The 15,126-nt window shown below is 35.8% G+C and overlaps 4 protein-coding genes across 6 annotated transcripts; 2 read left to right on the plus strand and 2 right to left on the minus strand.

The window, feature by feature from the left end:
- Window positions 1-2,259: 2,259 nt before the first annotated feature.
- Window positions 2,260-3,839, minus strand: LOC128865817 (AP-3 complex subunit sigma-1). Its single transcript, XM_054106179.1, has 4 exons — window positions 3,618-3,839; window positions 3,466-3,557; window positions 3,112-3,403; window positions 2,260-3,061 (listed from the first exon to the last, which is right to left on the minus strand). Exons 1-4 carry the CDS (start codon window positions 3,684-3,686, stop codon window positions 2,939-2,941), a joined length of 576 nt encoding a protein of 191 aa, XP_053962154.1. The 5' UTR covers window positions 3,687-3,839; the 3' UTR covers window positions 2,260-2,938.
- Window positions 3,840-5,375: 1,536 nt separating this feature from the next.
- LOC128865818 (nuclear receptor 2C2-associated protein) lies at window positions 5,376-7,008 on the plus strand. Of its 2 annotated transcripts, none has more exons than XM_054106180.1 (3): window positions 5,376-5,474; window positions 5,542-5,632; window positions 6,687-7,008. In XM_054106180.1, the coding sequence occupies exons 1-3, from the start codon at window positions 5,440-5,442 to the stop codon at window positions 6,978-6,980; spliced, it is 420 nt and encodes a 139-aa protein (XP_053962155.1). In that variant the 5' UTR covers window positions 5,376-5,439; the 3' UTR covers window positions 6,981-7,008. The 2 variants fall into 2 exon arrangements, with proteins under 2 accessions (XP_053962155.1, XP_053962156.1); XM_054106181.1 differs by having other exon boundaries at window positions 5,399-5,474; window positions 5,548-5,632.
- A 1,481-nt stretch (window positions 7,009-8,489) lies between these two features.
- LOC128866426 (60S ribosomal protein L38) lies at window positions 8,490-9,020 on the plus strand. The gene is made up of 2 exons (XM_054107145.1): window positions 8,490-8,600; window positions 8,672-9,020. Exon 2 carries the CDS (start codon window positions 8,672-8,674, stop codon window positions 8,882-8,884), a length of 213 nt encoding a protein of 70 aa, XP_053963120.1. The 5' UTR covers window positions 8,490-8,600; the 3' UTR covers window positions 8,885-9,020.
- Window positions 9,021-11,485: 2,465 nt separating this feature from the next.
- On the minus strand, window positions 11,486-13,880 carry LOC128867838 (uncharacterized). Of its 2 annotated transcripts, none has more exons than XM_054109382.1 (2): window positions 12,304-13,880; window positions 11,486-11,685 (listed from the first exon to the last, which is right to left on the minus strand). In XM_054109382.1, the coding sequence occupies exon 1, from the start codon at window positions 13,351-13,353 to the stop codon at window positions 12,307-12,309; it is 1,047 nt and encodes a 348-aa protein (XP_053965357.1). In that variant the 5' UTR covers window positions 13,354-13,880; the 3' UTR covers window positions 11,486-11,685; window positions 12,304-12,306. The 2 variants fall into 2 exon arrangements, with proteins under 2 accessions (XP_053965357.1, XP_053965356.1); XM_054109381.1 differs by lacking the exon at window positions 11,486-11,685 and adding an exon at window positions 12,002-12,247.
- Between the last annotated feature and the right edge of the window lie 1,246 nt (window positions 13,881-15,126).

The following is a 15,126-nucleotide window of genomic DNA, read 5'->3' on the forward strand; positions in this document are numbered from 1 at the left end:
AAAAAAATATTTTTACTGAAATTTTTTTCAGTAATCAGTAAAAAAATATTTTTACTGTAATTTTTTTTCAGTAATCAGTAAAAAAATATTTTTACTGAAATTTTTTTCAGTAATCAGTAAAAAAATATTTTTACTGCAATTTTTTTTCAGTAATCAGTAAAAAAATATTTTTACTGCAATTTTTTTCAGTAATCAGTAAAAGTGTACTGGTAATGCAAATTTTTTTCAGTAATCAGTAAAAGTTTACTGGTAATGAAAATTAAATTGCAATATCAGTAAAATATTATATTTACTGCATTCTTACTGTTACTGCAAAGTGCCCACCTATGGCTCATACATATGCGCGATGGTTGTTGGGCAAGAGAATTAGCCACCACCAGCCAGCAATAAAAATCAAAAACGTAAGCAAAATTCCTCTCTCCAGAATACCAAAATATGTTAACGAACGCAAAATTCGCAAATAATAAAAACAAAAAGCAAAAACAGATGGAGGAAAACTAATCAGCACTTTCTTTCAAGTGCAAATTTCACAAAACGTAAATCGGTTTGCAAAACAGTGATTGTTAATTTTTGTTGGCGAACATATTTCCTGCACAATATAATTGATTATCTTTGCTCTATAAATTTTTTGTTATTGGGCTTACGTTGGGTGAGATTGATGATGACGACCGATGACTTAACCGCATCTAACACGTGGTAGTTTGTAATAATTACAAAACATTTTGTAGGGAGCAGAACTAAATATATTCATAGGTACATTTAACACATCTTTAGTTGTGTAGGAAATATTGACAATACGAAGCAAAATTATAGGAGTAACTTCGCTTGCCACGTCGCCGATAACTCGGCAACAGAATTCGACCCGCCTATTTCACACGTATTCACACATCCTTCCAATCAGTCGTTATTTAGGCGCACCAAAGTTACATGAGCAGAAGCTGTGTTGATTTCTTTTGTATATCACCAACACAATCTCAGTTTTTTCCTAAGCACACAGCTGTCAAGGTCTCGCTTGCGTCAGATAATCACCTGATTCCCTCAAAGTCGCTAAGAGCTGATGTTGGCCACACCTCTGCGTTCCCTACCGAATTTTTATAGACAGAAGATATTGCAATATAAATATTATCAACTTCAGTCTCGAGAGTAATTCTGCATTCTATGCCCTTTTGCTTGCTTGCCGTTTGTGGTACTGGTCTCCATCGCATAGCTGGGTATGACACAAAACAGTTATTTAAGGACCATGAACATAACCTCGACGAATGACAATGACAGAGTCAATCATCACGGGCCGACTGGCTTATAAAATGTGATCAGTTTTTGCACCCCAAGTGTAGGTGGACTTTGGGTTCCTGTTCCATTAACGAAGTGTATTTCATATTGCTGTGGTGTACGCGGAGAAGAAGAAAACTCTATCAATTTTGTCTGTCAAGAATTCAGTCATTTACTGTCAAAAATTTGGCTCCTACGACTTCCACGTTGAGTTTAGTCTGATTTCTATGGTACAACTGGTAAAACTGTGGCTAAGAATTTAGTTGCAGAAATTACAGATTAAATGGTGCTTGTGAGAGAAGTTACCCTTACGTTTTATCTTACTGCGCATTACAGCTCCTTTTTGTGAACTTGTATCCTGAAATCCTCGTTGAGACCCGTATGCGGAGATCTCTAGGATTAGATCGATGCTATACTAAGCGTTGTCATCATGGTCAGTTGTCGATAGATCTAGGAAATCTGCATTTTCGTTGCCAATGGACCTAAGCAAGAACCGTCTTATATTAGTTGACAAACCGAAATCCCCTGTTACGTCAGCAAATTAGCAGATTCTCTCAAAACCGCTGAGACCCGGTTAACAGTCTTTTGTTGGTTGTTGTTGTAGCAGCATAAACATTCCCCATACTTACATACGGGGAATGCTGCTGGAGTGACATTCGTTGGCCGGATATAAATCCGGGTCGTTTCGGTAACATATAACTGACTGTCGTGGAAACGCTATCTTTTGTTGGTCAGTTTCTTCTGTATCCTCCCCACCGTGAGGAATAACTATAACAAATTTTTGTGCTATCGACCACGACTAATATCATTCGTAGCAGGGAATGTGACTAGGAAAAAATTTAAATTCACTTCTAATTAAATCAGAGTTGATGTTTCTACGTAATTTGATCTCGTCTGATTACGATTCTTAGATAATAAACCGAACGCATGAGTTTAAAGTTAAAATTACTTTTTATATTTTTCCGCCCCACCTTCATGATTAGTCTTAGATTTAAATTACCTATAACATAATTTATTTATTTTGATTATTGTTACGCAGGCAACAGCTATTTTCTTAAAGTAGGCCTCCATAAAACTTTATATAATCAAAGATACGCGTTTATAGCAAATAAAACATCTTCATCGATCGATAATATTGAAGGTATTAACGTGAACGTTTTTATAAGAAGCAATTAGTGAATGGTGAAAAGGTATTAATTATTTTTTTTGGAGAATATTTATTTAGCTCAGTTAGTCTTGCAAATTAGAGATACTTGACGTCTTTTTTGTTTTTCTTTTGCTTATGAGCAGCTTCGTTACCTTTATCAAATGCCTGTTTTACTAACTTCATGCTAGTCTCCATTCCTACGTTGGTGTTCATTATATGTTCGTTCGGTAAGGAACTATCGACGTCCTTATTTAGATTTGTATAAAGCACTGCTTCTATTTTCTTCCCGGTTTCCCGTTGATAGTAATCCGAGTTGTAACTAGTTGAAGTAAAGCAAGGTGTAGATAAATTGCTTACAGAATTTTCGTCATCAATGAGCTCGTATGTATTCTGACGTAAAAACGTATAATAATCTACATCCGTGGTCGAAAATGCAGCGAACGTTGCCGAACTTATTGATGAAGATGGTAGATTGCTGGAAACAAAAGATTCCAAAATGTCTGAGGCCGAACTTTGGCTCGGTCAGAACTTCAAGTCCTTGATCGCTTGAGGTAAATCGGGAAGCTTAATATCCTTTATTTGTTGTGGAATGTTCATGCTTTTGACGGCACTTACAGCACGAGCTGGGGCCGCCGAAATACCCGCCTAAAATCAAATTGTATTTAGTTTGTCATTTTATTTTAAATTTGTCTTACTTCCTGCTTCACTAGTTTGTTTTGTTCTTCTATTCGTGCTAGTATATCAGTCATATTTGTTTGAAGTACCATTCCGCCCATTACAAGCTCAGCTAAGATGTGATGCACTGCATCAGCATGGAAAATCAAATCTAGCTCACAAACATTTTCAAAGCACTTGTCTAAGGTTTCCACAAAAACTTGTATTAAATCTAAAATACCCAACTCACTTTCAGATGAGTCAACACAAAAGACAAAATAGAGCGTAGCATAATGGCGATATATCAGTTTGTAGTCTGAGCCACCGATAAGACTAAAAGATTTTAAATATATTAGAGGATTATTAAAAATCATTTTTCTTTTTTTTTCACTCACCTTCCACCTTCTAAAAAATTGCATACGTTATCCTCTCGTTTCGAGACAAGCTGAAAAGTCTCTTTTATTATCTGTTGCTGCATATCTTCATTCTAAAATTGGTAACATGCATTAAATATAAATAATTAAAATATAAACTAACGCCAACTCACGAAGTATTGGTAGAACTTGGAAAGCCTCGGCTTCCCATGATTGTTGAAAACTAAAATCGCCTTAATCATCTTTATTTTACGTCTGCCGAATTTAGAGAAAGCTTTGATTTTTCAGTAATTTTCCGCAATATATACATAAATATACACTCCTAACATTCGATTTTAATAATATATGTACTATATGCCAATTTGTATACATTAATACAACATATAGCTATAGATAAGATAAAACGTTAAACAGACTACAATTCCCATTAGTGAATACTCGATACTTTCTTCTCGATAATGAATCACGGCGAATTCATGCAAGGTGGTGGCACTCGAACAACAACAAGAGAATGTCTCAACAAAAGATTGTGGTATTAAAATTTTCAATTTCAATTTAAATTTTCAATTTATTCACTCTATGATGATATTGCAATATTACAGACTAGAGTACAAAAAATTATGGAGGTATTTAAGACTAAATTAAATCCAGAGTTTATTGAGTTTATGATATGAAAAAAAAATCTTCCAGACGAAATAAAGTTACTAAGCGTCTAAATTACTGCTACGGATCCTTGAAGTAAAAAAATGGCTAGTATTCTATATACCTTTGGAATAATATATCATATGTGATTATAAAAATCAAAAACCACACAAAGTTAACAAAGCTATTTTTGTTTAAAATATAACTGGAAGTTGGAAAAATTTTAGATGTTTCACATCATCGACTTATAGAAAATTATCTAAATTATTGAACAGGACGCGATGTCATTAATATGGCTAGAAAATGGCTAGTATTCTATATACCTTTGGAATAATATATCATATGTGATTATAAAAATCAAAAACCACACAAAGTTAACAAAGCTATTTTTGTTTAAAATATAACTGGAAGTTGGAAAAATTTTAGATGTTTCACATCATCGACTTATAGAAAATTATCTAAATTATTGAACAGGACGCGATGTCATTAATATATCATATTGCCTTGAGACACCACAGAGGTAACAACAAAAGCCGTAAAACCGATAAAACCATACACATTTAGTTTAGAACGGCCGCATGCAACTGTCTTGAAGACGGCCGTGATGGAAACGCCTTTCCAGTGATTTTTATGAACTTTATAATAAATACGGCCGCCATAGCCGAATGGGTTGGTGCGTGACTACCATTCGCAATTCACAGAGAGAACGTCGGTTCGAATCTCGGTGAAACACTAAAATTAAGAAAAACATTTTTCCAATAGCGGTCTCCCCTCGGCAGGCAATGGGAAACCTCAGAGTGTATTTCTGCCATGAAAAAGCTCCTCACAAAAATATCTGCCGTTCGGAGTCGGCTTGAAACTGTAGGTCCCTCCATTTGTGGAACAACATCAAGGCGCACACCACAAATAGGATGAGGAGCTCGGCCAAACACCCAAAAGGGTGTACGGGCCAATTATATATATATATCCGGGCCCCGGGGGAAAATTGCAAATGCGGGCCCTTTCCAATTATGTCTAATTCATATAATTCGAATTACTCTGGAGTCCGGGCCCCTCTGAGAACTCCGGGCCCGGGGGAAACAGTACCCGATCCCCCACACCTCTCGTCGGGCCTGTATATAAACATACAAATAAGGCAATAACAAAGAAGCAGGGCACTTTGACAGTCCAACTAGCAAATCGCCAAAAAAAATCGTGTCAGGAGCTATAGCGAATTCACATTATGTGGATTCGCCTTGAATCCGATATTACAAGTGTGGCCATTCAGCAAATTTATTTCTTGCGAAAGTTTATCGGTTACTTATTTACAGCGATTAATAAATCACATTATTAGTTGTTTTGTTTACCTTTGCTATGAACTTATTAGAAAAAGTGAATTTCGTATGCAGGTTGTACAATTATTTTGAAGTTAATTTCAAAAAATTAACATATCTCTTTGTGTTTTTGCAATCCAAGCGTTAGCTCTGTACAAGGCAAAGATGTGAAACAATTCGGAAAGCAGCACATGTTTGACTCGGTGGAGGACACCTCGTGGAATTCTAGTGAAGCAAGTGTCTGATTACGTTTATACATACATATTAGTTGGTATTAAAATATTTTTTGAGATAAACGTGATGAATTAAAAGAGCTGTTTAGTTTACGGCCCGGGTGCCAAAACTGTCGATATGGAAACAAATGGACGCGTTTTGAACCCAATATTAATATTCCAAACGTAACGAAATTCTTGCCAATTGTATAAAATTTATACACAAAAAGAAATTCTGTAAAAGTAGTATTTTGCATCACTAAGGCGCTTCGTAATCGGCACTGGGTTTTTTCTAATGCAACGACTATAATTTTAGATGATGTCTAAAAATGTTAATTCAATTTTGTTTATACGGTGGTTACAATACCAGTTCAAGAAAGTATCTTTGTGCAAAAACCTGTAAGTTGCATTTCAAAAGTCCTCAGATGACATGTCATTAGTGTTGATTGATTGGTTTTCTTGGAATGTTGCCCATGGTTGCCGCCGTAGCCGAATGTGTTGCCTTTCGCCGTAATTGTGTTTACGCGATTATATGTAAAATAAGTGTATTTTTCTGGTTTAATCCACGATGTATAGAATGCACAGGTGGGCCCAACATCCAACCCTTAATCGGCTCTCAGCGAATTAACTGATTTGCTGTCGTAATAAGGTATGTGATAGGAGTTTCTTTGCAACAGAGGTCGTCAAAAACTGAAATTGTGTTGGAGATATGTATGTAAGAAATCAATTTCGACACACCCCAACAGCGACGTGCTGTCAAGTCCCCTATGGCGTGGGAGCTAAATTTACGCACAATTGTGCTTCGAATAGCCTTATCTTGTAATCTCACATTCTTGGTTTAACCAATCTATCTATATTCCTCTGTATATAAATACTCTGCATTCTTTGCGTGTCATCCCCTCGTTGGAGAACGAACTTAGACAGTACTTAACCTTGGGTGAATCTGAGCGAACAGAATGGATCTAAATTTAGAATTATCCGTACACCTAAGCCCATGTTTTTTTTTTTTCTTACATGCATTTTTTCATCTCTGTCTTTATTAAGATGCATCTAATAACTACATTTTTACTTCTAGGGTACTCCACAATGGGTAGTAATCAATTTTAAGGAGCCGCAAGCAATCACAAAATTTTTGCTACAGTTTCAGGGTGGATTTGTTGCAAAACCTTTATCAGTTAACATTCAAAGGATGGATGGTGAACTTATTGTAGAAGAAACATTCTACCCAGAGGATGTAAACTCTCCTCAGACTTTTCCATTAAAGCTGCCTGTGTCAAATAAAGAAGCAGCGAAGATTAAGTTCTTATTCCCATCAAGCACAGACTTTTTCGGGAGAATAATTTTGTATAAAATTGAAATATATGAATAAAATCAGTTTTTGTCTAACTTCTTTGGAATCGATAATAGTACATATTTGACAACAGGTATTGGCTAGGGAGTTGCAAACAGAAAACGACGAAGATCATGGATATAAACACTGAAATCTCCGGATTCCTGACGATGTAGAGAATTCAAAAGTGGCGCCATAGGCAAACTGACATCACGTCAGCGCGGAAAATAAATAATATTATAAATTTTGTTTGCAAAGTTATTAGTTTGTGATGAAATCAGTGAGTATGTAATTGTTAAATTGACACAATAATGAAAATGATATGCCGCTAAAGCACGAATGATAATAAAGTCTTCACATCAGTTTTTCCCCCCCTGCTTGCATTTTGTTTTTGTTTTCGCAAGGTTTAGAAATTGAGCTTTTGACGGGATACGTAGACGTATGTAGAGGCATAAAGTGAGTGTCCTGCGTATGTGATTATATGCTATAGAGTTAGATTAGCCAAATCAGTTTGATAATAACCTTAATAACAATAAAAATTGAACTAATTATGTACTTAAAATGTCATATATATACTTAAATAAATACACCAAGAATCATCATTATCGTTTTCTTTATCTCCTATTGGAGTATAGGGCCTCAGACCATCAAGAATTATGTAATACAATATTGCGCCTCCGAATTCGCTGTGACGTCAGCACCTAACAAAATGGAAGGGAAATCAATTGTTTGTGAAGGGGAACAGTAAGAGAAGCAATGGAAACCGCCAAACACAAGAAATTATATACACGCGGATTTTGGTTATTGTCAGAAACGCATTATAAATGCGCAGTAATTGCAGCGCTGGCAGCACTGCCAGTGTGACAAGTGTTGCAATTGATAGATTGGCAGTATTAAAATTTTTCCTGCAAATAATGCGCGACGTTTGATACAAAAATGGCGTTTTGGAACGCGATGCATTTGCAGTACTGCCATATTTGCATTTCTGAACGCATTGCCAACACTGTAAAAGTACGTTGCGCATTATAATGCGTTATTGAATATACCCTTTCTTGCCTTAGTGCCATCGACACAAAAAAGGTGTTTTTATAATTCGTACTTTCACAATTTAACACGGCGCATTTCATTTTTATAAGTTTGTGCAATTTATGAAAGACACATCTTAAAATTATAATAATACCAATCCATTTACTGAATATTTATCAACAAGAAACATCTCTTCCTTTTGTTTGCTTATCTGCAGTGTTGACATCATTGGTTGCCGAAATCTATTCGAAAAGTAGCTGTTTTTTAAAGGTCACCTTATTTTTTACACCGTGAAAAGTGAACCTGCTGTTATTTTATTTTTTATTAGCACCAAAACATAGTGTTTTAAGAAAGAAATGATAACTAAATGAGCACATGGGTCAGCTCCTTGATTATTGTTTGAGCGAAAATTGATTGTGTAACGTCCCGGTTACTTCAGATATACTTCCAGCTTTCAACATCACTGTTTATTGGAAATATCTTTCCAGATGTCATTTTGACAGACGGAAGTTGTAGCGACTCCATTTTAAAAATGCCCACCTTCTTTCTTTCGAAACGTGGGAAACGTCAACATTGGTTGGTTTTCTTCTTCGGCGAAATTGATTTTCTTAAATTTTGCCATAAAAGTGCAAAGTAAGTGTAATAAATAAAAGTTTTTATCAAATGAAGTTTTACTGAATGAAAAATTTGTATTCTTGTAACAGATGCCGCGTGAAATTAAGGAAGTGAAAGATTTCTTGAACAAGGCCCGTCGCCCCGATGCGCGTGCTGTAAAAATTAAGAAGAACCCTTCTAATACTAAGTTCAAGATTCGTTGTTCTCGATTCTTGTACACTTTGGTGGTGCAAGACAAAGAGAAGGCCGAGAAAATCAAGCAATCTTTGCCACCAGGATTGCAAGTTAAGGAAGTCAAGTGAATATTTTACCTTCTCTAATCGTGTGATAATTCAAAGGAAATTGGAAGATTGCATTCATATGTTCTGTGACTACCTTATGCAAAAACATGTTTGTATTCAAGAAATGAATTTTAAATTATAAATATGTTATACAAAAGTTTGTGTTTTACTTATACATATGTGCATGCACATACATATCTAATTCTGTGCAAAGGAGATCTCACTCAAAGAAATTTACATACTATGTAACTTATTTCGTCAAATGTTTTAATTACTGTTGGGTTCATTTAGAAAAGTGGTAAAGTGATGGATATTTCAACAGGATTGTTTTTAATTCAGTATACCCATGAATGAGTTTAATAAACCTAATTAAGGTAAAAGGTCTCAAAACTCAAGGTCTGATCACTAGTGGATTAGAGATGCTCGAGGTAACTTCTAACAATGCTGCAACACTAATTTTGTAGGACTTGACATTACTTCGATTTCCTTTTGGAGGAGCTGTCTGGAGGATAAGATGGGACCATTTCAACACCTTCTGATATGTGCTGCTAATTAGACAGGTTTACATATTTTCACCTGCTGAATCTTATAAGTAGTACGAAGCGATTCATTTATTTGTCGTTGTAGCAGCATAAACATTCCTCCTAGATGTACGAGGAATGCTACAGTCCTTAATCGGGCATCGTTAGATTGTCAAAACAGGATTCCTGGAACAATGCTGCTGATATCCATTGAGAAATTTGTATTCACTTGGAAAAGCCAGTAACGAAAAGAACAATTGCTCTTCGATTGGTAGAAGCAGAGCTTCACGGTGTACTGGCACAGAAGAGGCCGTTTCCACGACAGTCGGTTCTACGTTACCGAAACGACCCGGATTTATATTCGGCCAAGGACTGTCACTCCAGCAGCATTCCCCGTATGTAAGTATGACGAATGTTTATGCTGCTACAACAACAACAAAGGCCGTTGGTCACAGCATCACAACAACAATGCCGAATTTAGTTTCCTCGAGAGCACATAACCTGGACTCAAAATAAGTGACTTTATATTTTATTCAGCGATGAAACGAGAAGAATTAGAATTGGTCGAGAGGGTGGGAATTTCGTCGCACCAATGGGGGAGGGTCAATAACTGTTTGGGGCTGCTTTTTGCGGAATGGTGTGTCAATTTATCGTATTGAAGGTAATATAGATGCGTTCAAGTACGATCAGATACTTTAAAATGTTATGCTACCTTATGCGGAAGAGAATTTACCAGGGATTTGGAAATTTCGACAAGACAATGATCCGCAGCACACTTCTCGTGTGGCAAACAAGTTTTTTGAAGGCAATTTGATCACTGTTCTGGATTGGGCATCTTCGAGTGCCGACTTAAATCCAGCAGAACATCTTTGGAACTACGCAAGAAATGCACTCAGTACGCAAAATATAACAAATTTGCATCAGTTATTTGAAAATACCAGGGCAACATGAGAATCCATGCCAGTTGAACACTTTAGAGGTTTAATAATGTCAATGCAAAGGCGCTATGCAGCAGTAATAAAGCAAAAATGAGTGTCAAACAATTAATGTATACTTTTCCTTTCATCTGTATTTTTTCTGATTTATTACCCCGCGCCCGGAGTTCTGAGAGGGGTCCGGGCCCCTCGAGAAATTCGAATTATATGAATTTGACATAATTGAAAAGGGCCCGCATTTTCAATTCTCCCCCGGGGCCCGTATATGCTCTCTACGGCCCTGTACACATATATATATATATATATATATATTATAATATATAATTTACGCATACACATTTTTTGAGTGTTTGGCCGAGCTCCTTCTCCTATTTGTGGCGTGTGTCTTGATGTTGTTCCACAAATGGAGGAACCTACAGTTTCAAGCCGACTCCGAACGGCAGATATTTTGAATGAGGAGCTTTTTCATGGCAGAAATATTCTCGGAAGTTTGCCATTGCCTGCCGAAGAGCGACCGCTATTAGAAACAACTTTTTCTTCATTTTGGTCTCTCACCGAGATTCGAACCTACGTTCTCTCTGCATTTCGAATGCTAGTCACGCATCAACCCACTCGGCTACGGAGGCCGTCATGGCTACACATGTACTTATATACCACAGTAAAACTTACTATCTGTTCTAAAAATTCAAATATGTTACCTTAAATAGATTTTTATGAATTTGTTCTTAATATAAGTCGGATTACCTTGTCTCAACACTACTATTCCACACAACGTGACTTCGCTATAGCTTTGTTATTTTCTTCCGATTTTTTGGTTTAAATGTCAAAGTGTCCATCGTCTTTGTTATTCCCTAATTTGTGTGTTGTACATCTTGTTGTTGCTCTAGAAAAGCACTGGTTGCTCAGAATTGCTAAATGTTTGGGGAATGCTGCTGGAGTGACAATACTTGGCCGGCTATAAATCCGTGTAAGATTCAAAATAGAAGATTAAAAGTATTTGGCAATATCCACACTACTACCTTAGTGCGTGTATGAATTCCTTTCAGAATTATTCAATTTCCATTTCAATTAAAAATCATATCAAAGAAGTTTAAACATCTAATGCCTCAATTTTAGGAAATTTTAATAGATTTAATATTTTTTGGATACTTTTAGTATAAACAACGGCTTTTAGTCTCTTGTCTTATTTTTTATTAGATTAGACCATTACAAAAATTTTAACAAACAAAAACAAAATATGATATCATACATGAGAAGGTTTTTTGTCTGTATTACTGCTATTAGCGTATGACAAATGAAAGGAATAAAATAGTGCTTCGATTCACACAACGGTAGATAAGCCATCTTTAGAAAACAGATACTATCACTATTTAAAAAGCAGCATATTAGAGCGATATATAGGGGTTTTCAGTAAGAGCGCTTCAACTTTTGAACTTTTTTGAATAAAACACAAACGGTTTGACTTTTTTAACTAATTTTTTTTTTATTATCGAGTTTGAACATATACATTTAAGTATGAAATTCGATTTCTTTTGCATGACCACCGCGTGCACGTTTTGCGAAGTCCAATCGTTGAACCCAATTTTCGACCACTCTTTTGCATAAATCAGCCGAAATTCCAGCAATTTCGCGTTCAATATTGGCTCTGAGCTCTCAAATCGTCGCCGGCTTGTTACTGTAGATCAATGACTTCACATAACCCCAAAACGGGACAGCTTGTTAAATGGACCGTAAAATGGCTGTAATGCTCTTAAAGTAGCAGCAACAGAACGATTATTTTCATAAAAAAATTGCACGATTTGCAATCTTTGCTCAAGTGTGTAGCGTTCCATGATGAAATGTATACTAATGAAGTTTACAAATGACAAGCGAAAAATAAAAAATATTGCGTCGTTCGCCCTCCCTATCGGAAAAAAGTTGAAGCGCACCTATTGAATAACCCATTATATCTATTTATTATTACTTAACAAGTTTTAATTCTTACAATTCATATAGAAATCAGATCGTCTTCTTCGCCAACTTCCAGCATGGCTTGCATTATCTTACGCTTGAGCTTCTTTCGTGATGTATCGGAATTGAGATGACGAAATTCTGTAGCAATCAATTCCCCAAAAGCGTCCCATTGGTCTCGTGATCTTAGGATCATACAGGTGTCATCTAAACCTTTTTTACTTACTATGTCGCTAGTGTTTTGCCCACATTGATCTCCCTTGGTATTATGGTAGTAGTTGGTGGCTTGCTCATGCTGTGAATCTTCAATAGTTATTTCCTGACATTGAGATTTCAGTCGCTGCGGGGATATTTTGTCTTGTTTATTACAAACTCTATTACGGTCTTCGTTGCATTTGATGCGTTGGCTTGCTTGTTTGGATGGAAGATAATGGCTGCCTTTGCTCCCGATCACCAACATTGAAGTCGTACTTTCATTTCTTTGTGCATTGCAGTTTTTGGTTCTGCTTGGCGATACGTGATCAACAACGCCTACTTCATAATCGCTGACCATAATCGAATCTTCAAATTGATACTGTGTAATTTGCTCTAAAGTGTCATTAGAATTTTGTACATTGGCTGGTTTTGTACTTTGTTGCTCAGTTTCGTCTTCGCTTGTTATATCATACTTTATATTTGAATCCATTCTACGCATTTTAGATTGATAGCCGCCAGGACGAGGCTCAATTACATCTCGAAGAAATTTAAGGGCTTGGAAATGTTTCCACCGACAACCTTCTGTTTTTGACTCAGTGTCGTCTCCTGTTTCCTCAACTCTTCGTTCAAGTTTTTTCATCTCCGAGTTGAACTGATTGCGCAAGTTATGAATCTTTTTTCCAAAATCCATTTTTGTGATGCGTAAATTTGAGCATATATCCTCAATAGCTTTTGTTCGCTTTTCTTTGTTTTTATATGCCTCAGTGTAATGATTCCATAAGCAATCATGTTGCCGGTACAACTCAATTAACTGGGTAATCTTTTCTCTTGTCCATACTGTACTCTTTCGTCGGGGACCAATTTCTACGGACTCACTCGTTTTCGCCATTATATGATTGTTTAGGACAAGTTTGCGTCCTGTATTAATTTAAAATATTTGTTTACAATGCCCACAAACGAGAAGATAAATGAAGATACCTTCTTGAGCAATGTTTTTAGCGTTGCCGTTTTGATATTTTTGAGTAAATTGACAAGGGGAAAATGGTGAAGTGTTTATATTCTAGTGGTAAGAATTACTTTCTTAACAAGATTAATGAAAATGTTTACATGTTGTGAAAAAATCATAGGGAATATTTCGATTAATTTTGCACTCTCAGCCTAAAAACCCAACCATTTTCGAGCGTTTTCACTTGTTTATTTGTGTATATACAGATACAATTATTTTGCGATGGTATTTAGCGAAGTAAAATGTAAAAAAATTGATTAAACTTGAGTTCAAGGCGTATTCATTAAAGGTGGCGGCACTAGACCAACAACAATGTTGTTGTTGTACGAGCATAAACATTCCCCATACATGTACGGGGAATGCTGCTGAAGTGACAGTCCTTGGCCGGATATAAATCCGGGTCGTTCCGGTAAAGTGAAACCGACTGTCGTGGGAACGACAATGTTCAGAACGTTTGATTGTCAAAGCAAAGTATTGGGAAACTAGAAAATAAATAATGAATTCGCCTTGTTTCATTCTGAGCTGACAGGCACATGACACGGCGAAAAAAACACAAATCAGCTGATTTACCAACACCACCTTTAGTAGATTCGCCTTGGTTAGGCTCTACCTTTAGCCTGGTAACGCTTGCATCAGGGTTGCTTTACATTCCAAAGTGTATTAAACAGATTAGAATAAGAACTTGGCGCACACTTATTTGACTAAAAGAAATTAAACACTTTGTTTACTTGTCTTGTTACTGTATTAATAGCCACTTGCTTTACATATCTCTATATATTATATTAGTGTTGACAAGCAATCTATTCACTCTTAACGTTATAATTAATTAAAAAATTTGCTATTTTCATTTCAAAATTTTACTATTTTTCCATTTCAAGACACATTTTTGGATTAAACAAACGGCTAAACTATCCATTACTACTAAAATGTATTTGGATGGTAGGAGAAGGGGGCGTGGCACCTTTCAGTCCTCACATTAGAAAGAGTAAGTACCCACCATTCTAACTATGACAGTCTCAACTTCCTAGGGTTTCTATATGGCCCCCACGAAAAGAGTAAAAATTATGTTTTTTCACTACCCTATTTGCTTAAAACAAAGTAAAACAAAGGTTAGCCAATAACAACATGGCAATTGAACATTTCGGAAAATTAAATGTCTAATAAATATTTATTTCCTTCCTTAATATACTCGTCTCATATGAAATTTTTTAAATTTTGTAACTCAAAAATCGGTTGTGTTGTATTCCAAACAAAATTGTAATATAAATTTTCAACCTTTGAAGATATCTTTTCTAGCGCAATAATTACGTCATATTATGACAGAGTTGCATTATGGCAGCACCGAGCATAATTTTTTTTTTTTAATTTTTTTGACGACGTTTGCAAAATTATATTATAATTTTATTCGGTATAAAAATAGAAAATACAATCACATTTTTTCACTAATGAATTCACAATTCTCTTTTTGCTTTCTGTGTACGATTTTTCGAAAACAGTGAATTTGGCAAATGAGCAAAGGAAGTAATTTGTGCAACATAAGACTAACAGCGGTTGCTTAAAAGTGTATTGTTTTTATAACTGTCTGGACGCAGCTACGCCAACAGTTTTTCTCCTTTTTTGACAGCTAGTACCTTTTTTCAATTTTCTTTTATAAAA

The sequence above is a fragment of the Anastrepha ludens genome, chromosome 6 (genome assembly GCF_028408465.1).
Source record: "Anastrepha ludens isolate Willacy chromosome 6, idAnaLude1.1, whole genome shotgun sequence".
Taxonomy (NCBI): Eukaryota; Metazoa; Arthropoda; class Insecta; order Diptera; family Tephritidae; genus Anastrepha; species Anastrepha ludens.

What these genes read in the sequence shown, in the direction of transcription:
- LOC128865817 (XM_054106179.1), bottom strand. Translation starts at nt 3,686, where the DNA reads ATGATTAAGGCGATTTTAGTTTTCAACAATCATGGGAAGCCGAGGCTT. An exon ending in CCAAGTTCTACCAATACTTC is followed by an intron (nt 3,558 to 3,617) that starts GTGAGTTGGCGT and finishes TACCAATTTTAG; the next exon opens with AATGAAGATATGCAGCAACA. An exon ending in ACAAACTAGTGAAGCAGGAA is followed by an intron (nt 3,062 to 3,111) that starts GTAAGACAAATT and finishes ATTTGATTTTAG; the next exon opens with GCGGGTATTTCGGCGGCCCC.
- LOC128865818 (XM_054106180.1), top strand. Translation starts at nt 5,440, where the DNA reads ATGAACTTATTAGAAAAAGTGAATTTCGTATGCAG. An exon ending in AAAGTGAATTTCGTATGCAG is followed by an intron (nt 5,475 to 5,541) that starts GTTGTACAATTA and finishes TTGCAATCCAAG; the next exon opens with CGTTAGCTCTGTACAAGGCA. An exon ending in CCTCGTGGAATTCTAGTGAA is followed by an intron (nt 5,633 to 6,686) that starts GCAAGTGTCTGA and finishes TTTTACTTCTAG; the next exon opens with GGTACTCCACAATGGGTAGT.
- LOC128866426 (XM_054107145.1), top strand. Translation starts at nt 8,672, where the DNA reads ATGCCGCGTGAAATTAAGGAAGTGAAAGATTTCTTGAACAAGGCCCGT.
- LOC128867838 (XM_054109382.1), bottom strand. Translation starts at nt 13,353, where the DNA reads ATGGCGAAAACGAGTGAGTCCGTAGAAATTGGTCCCCGACGAAAGAGT.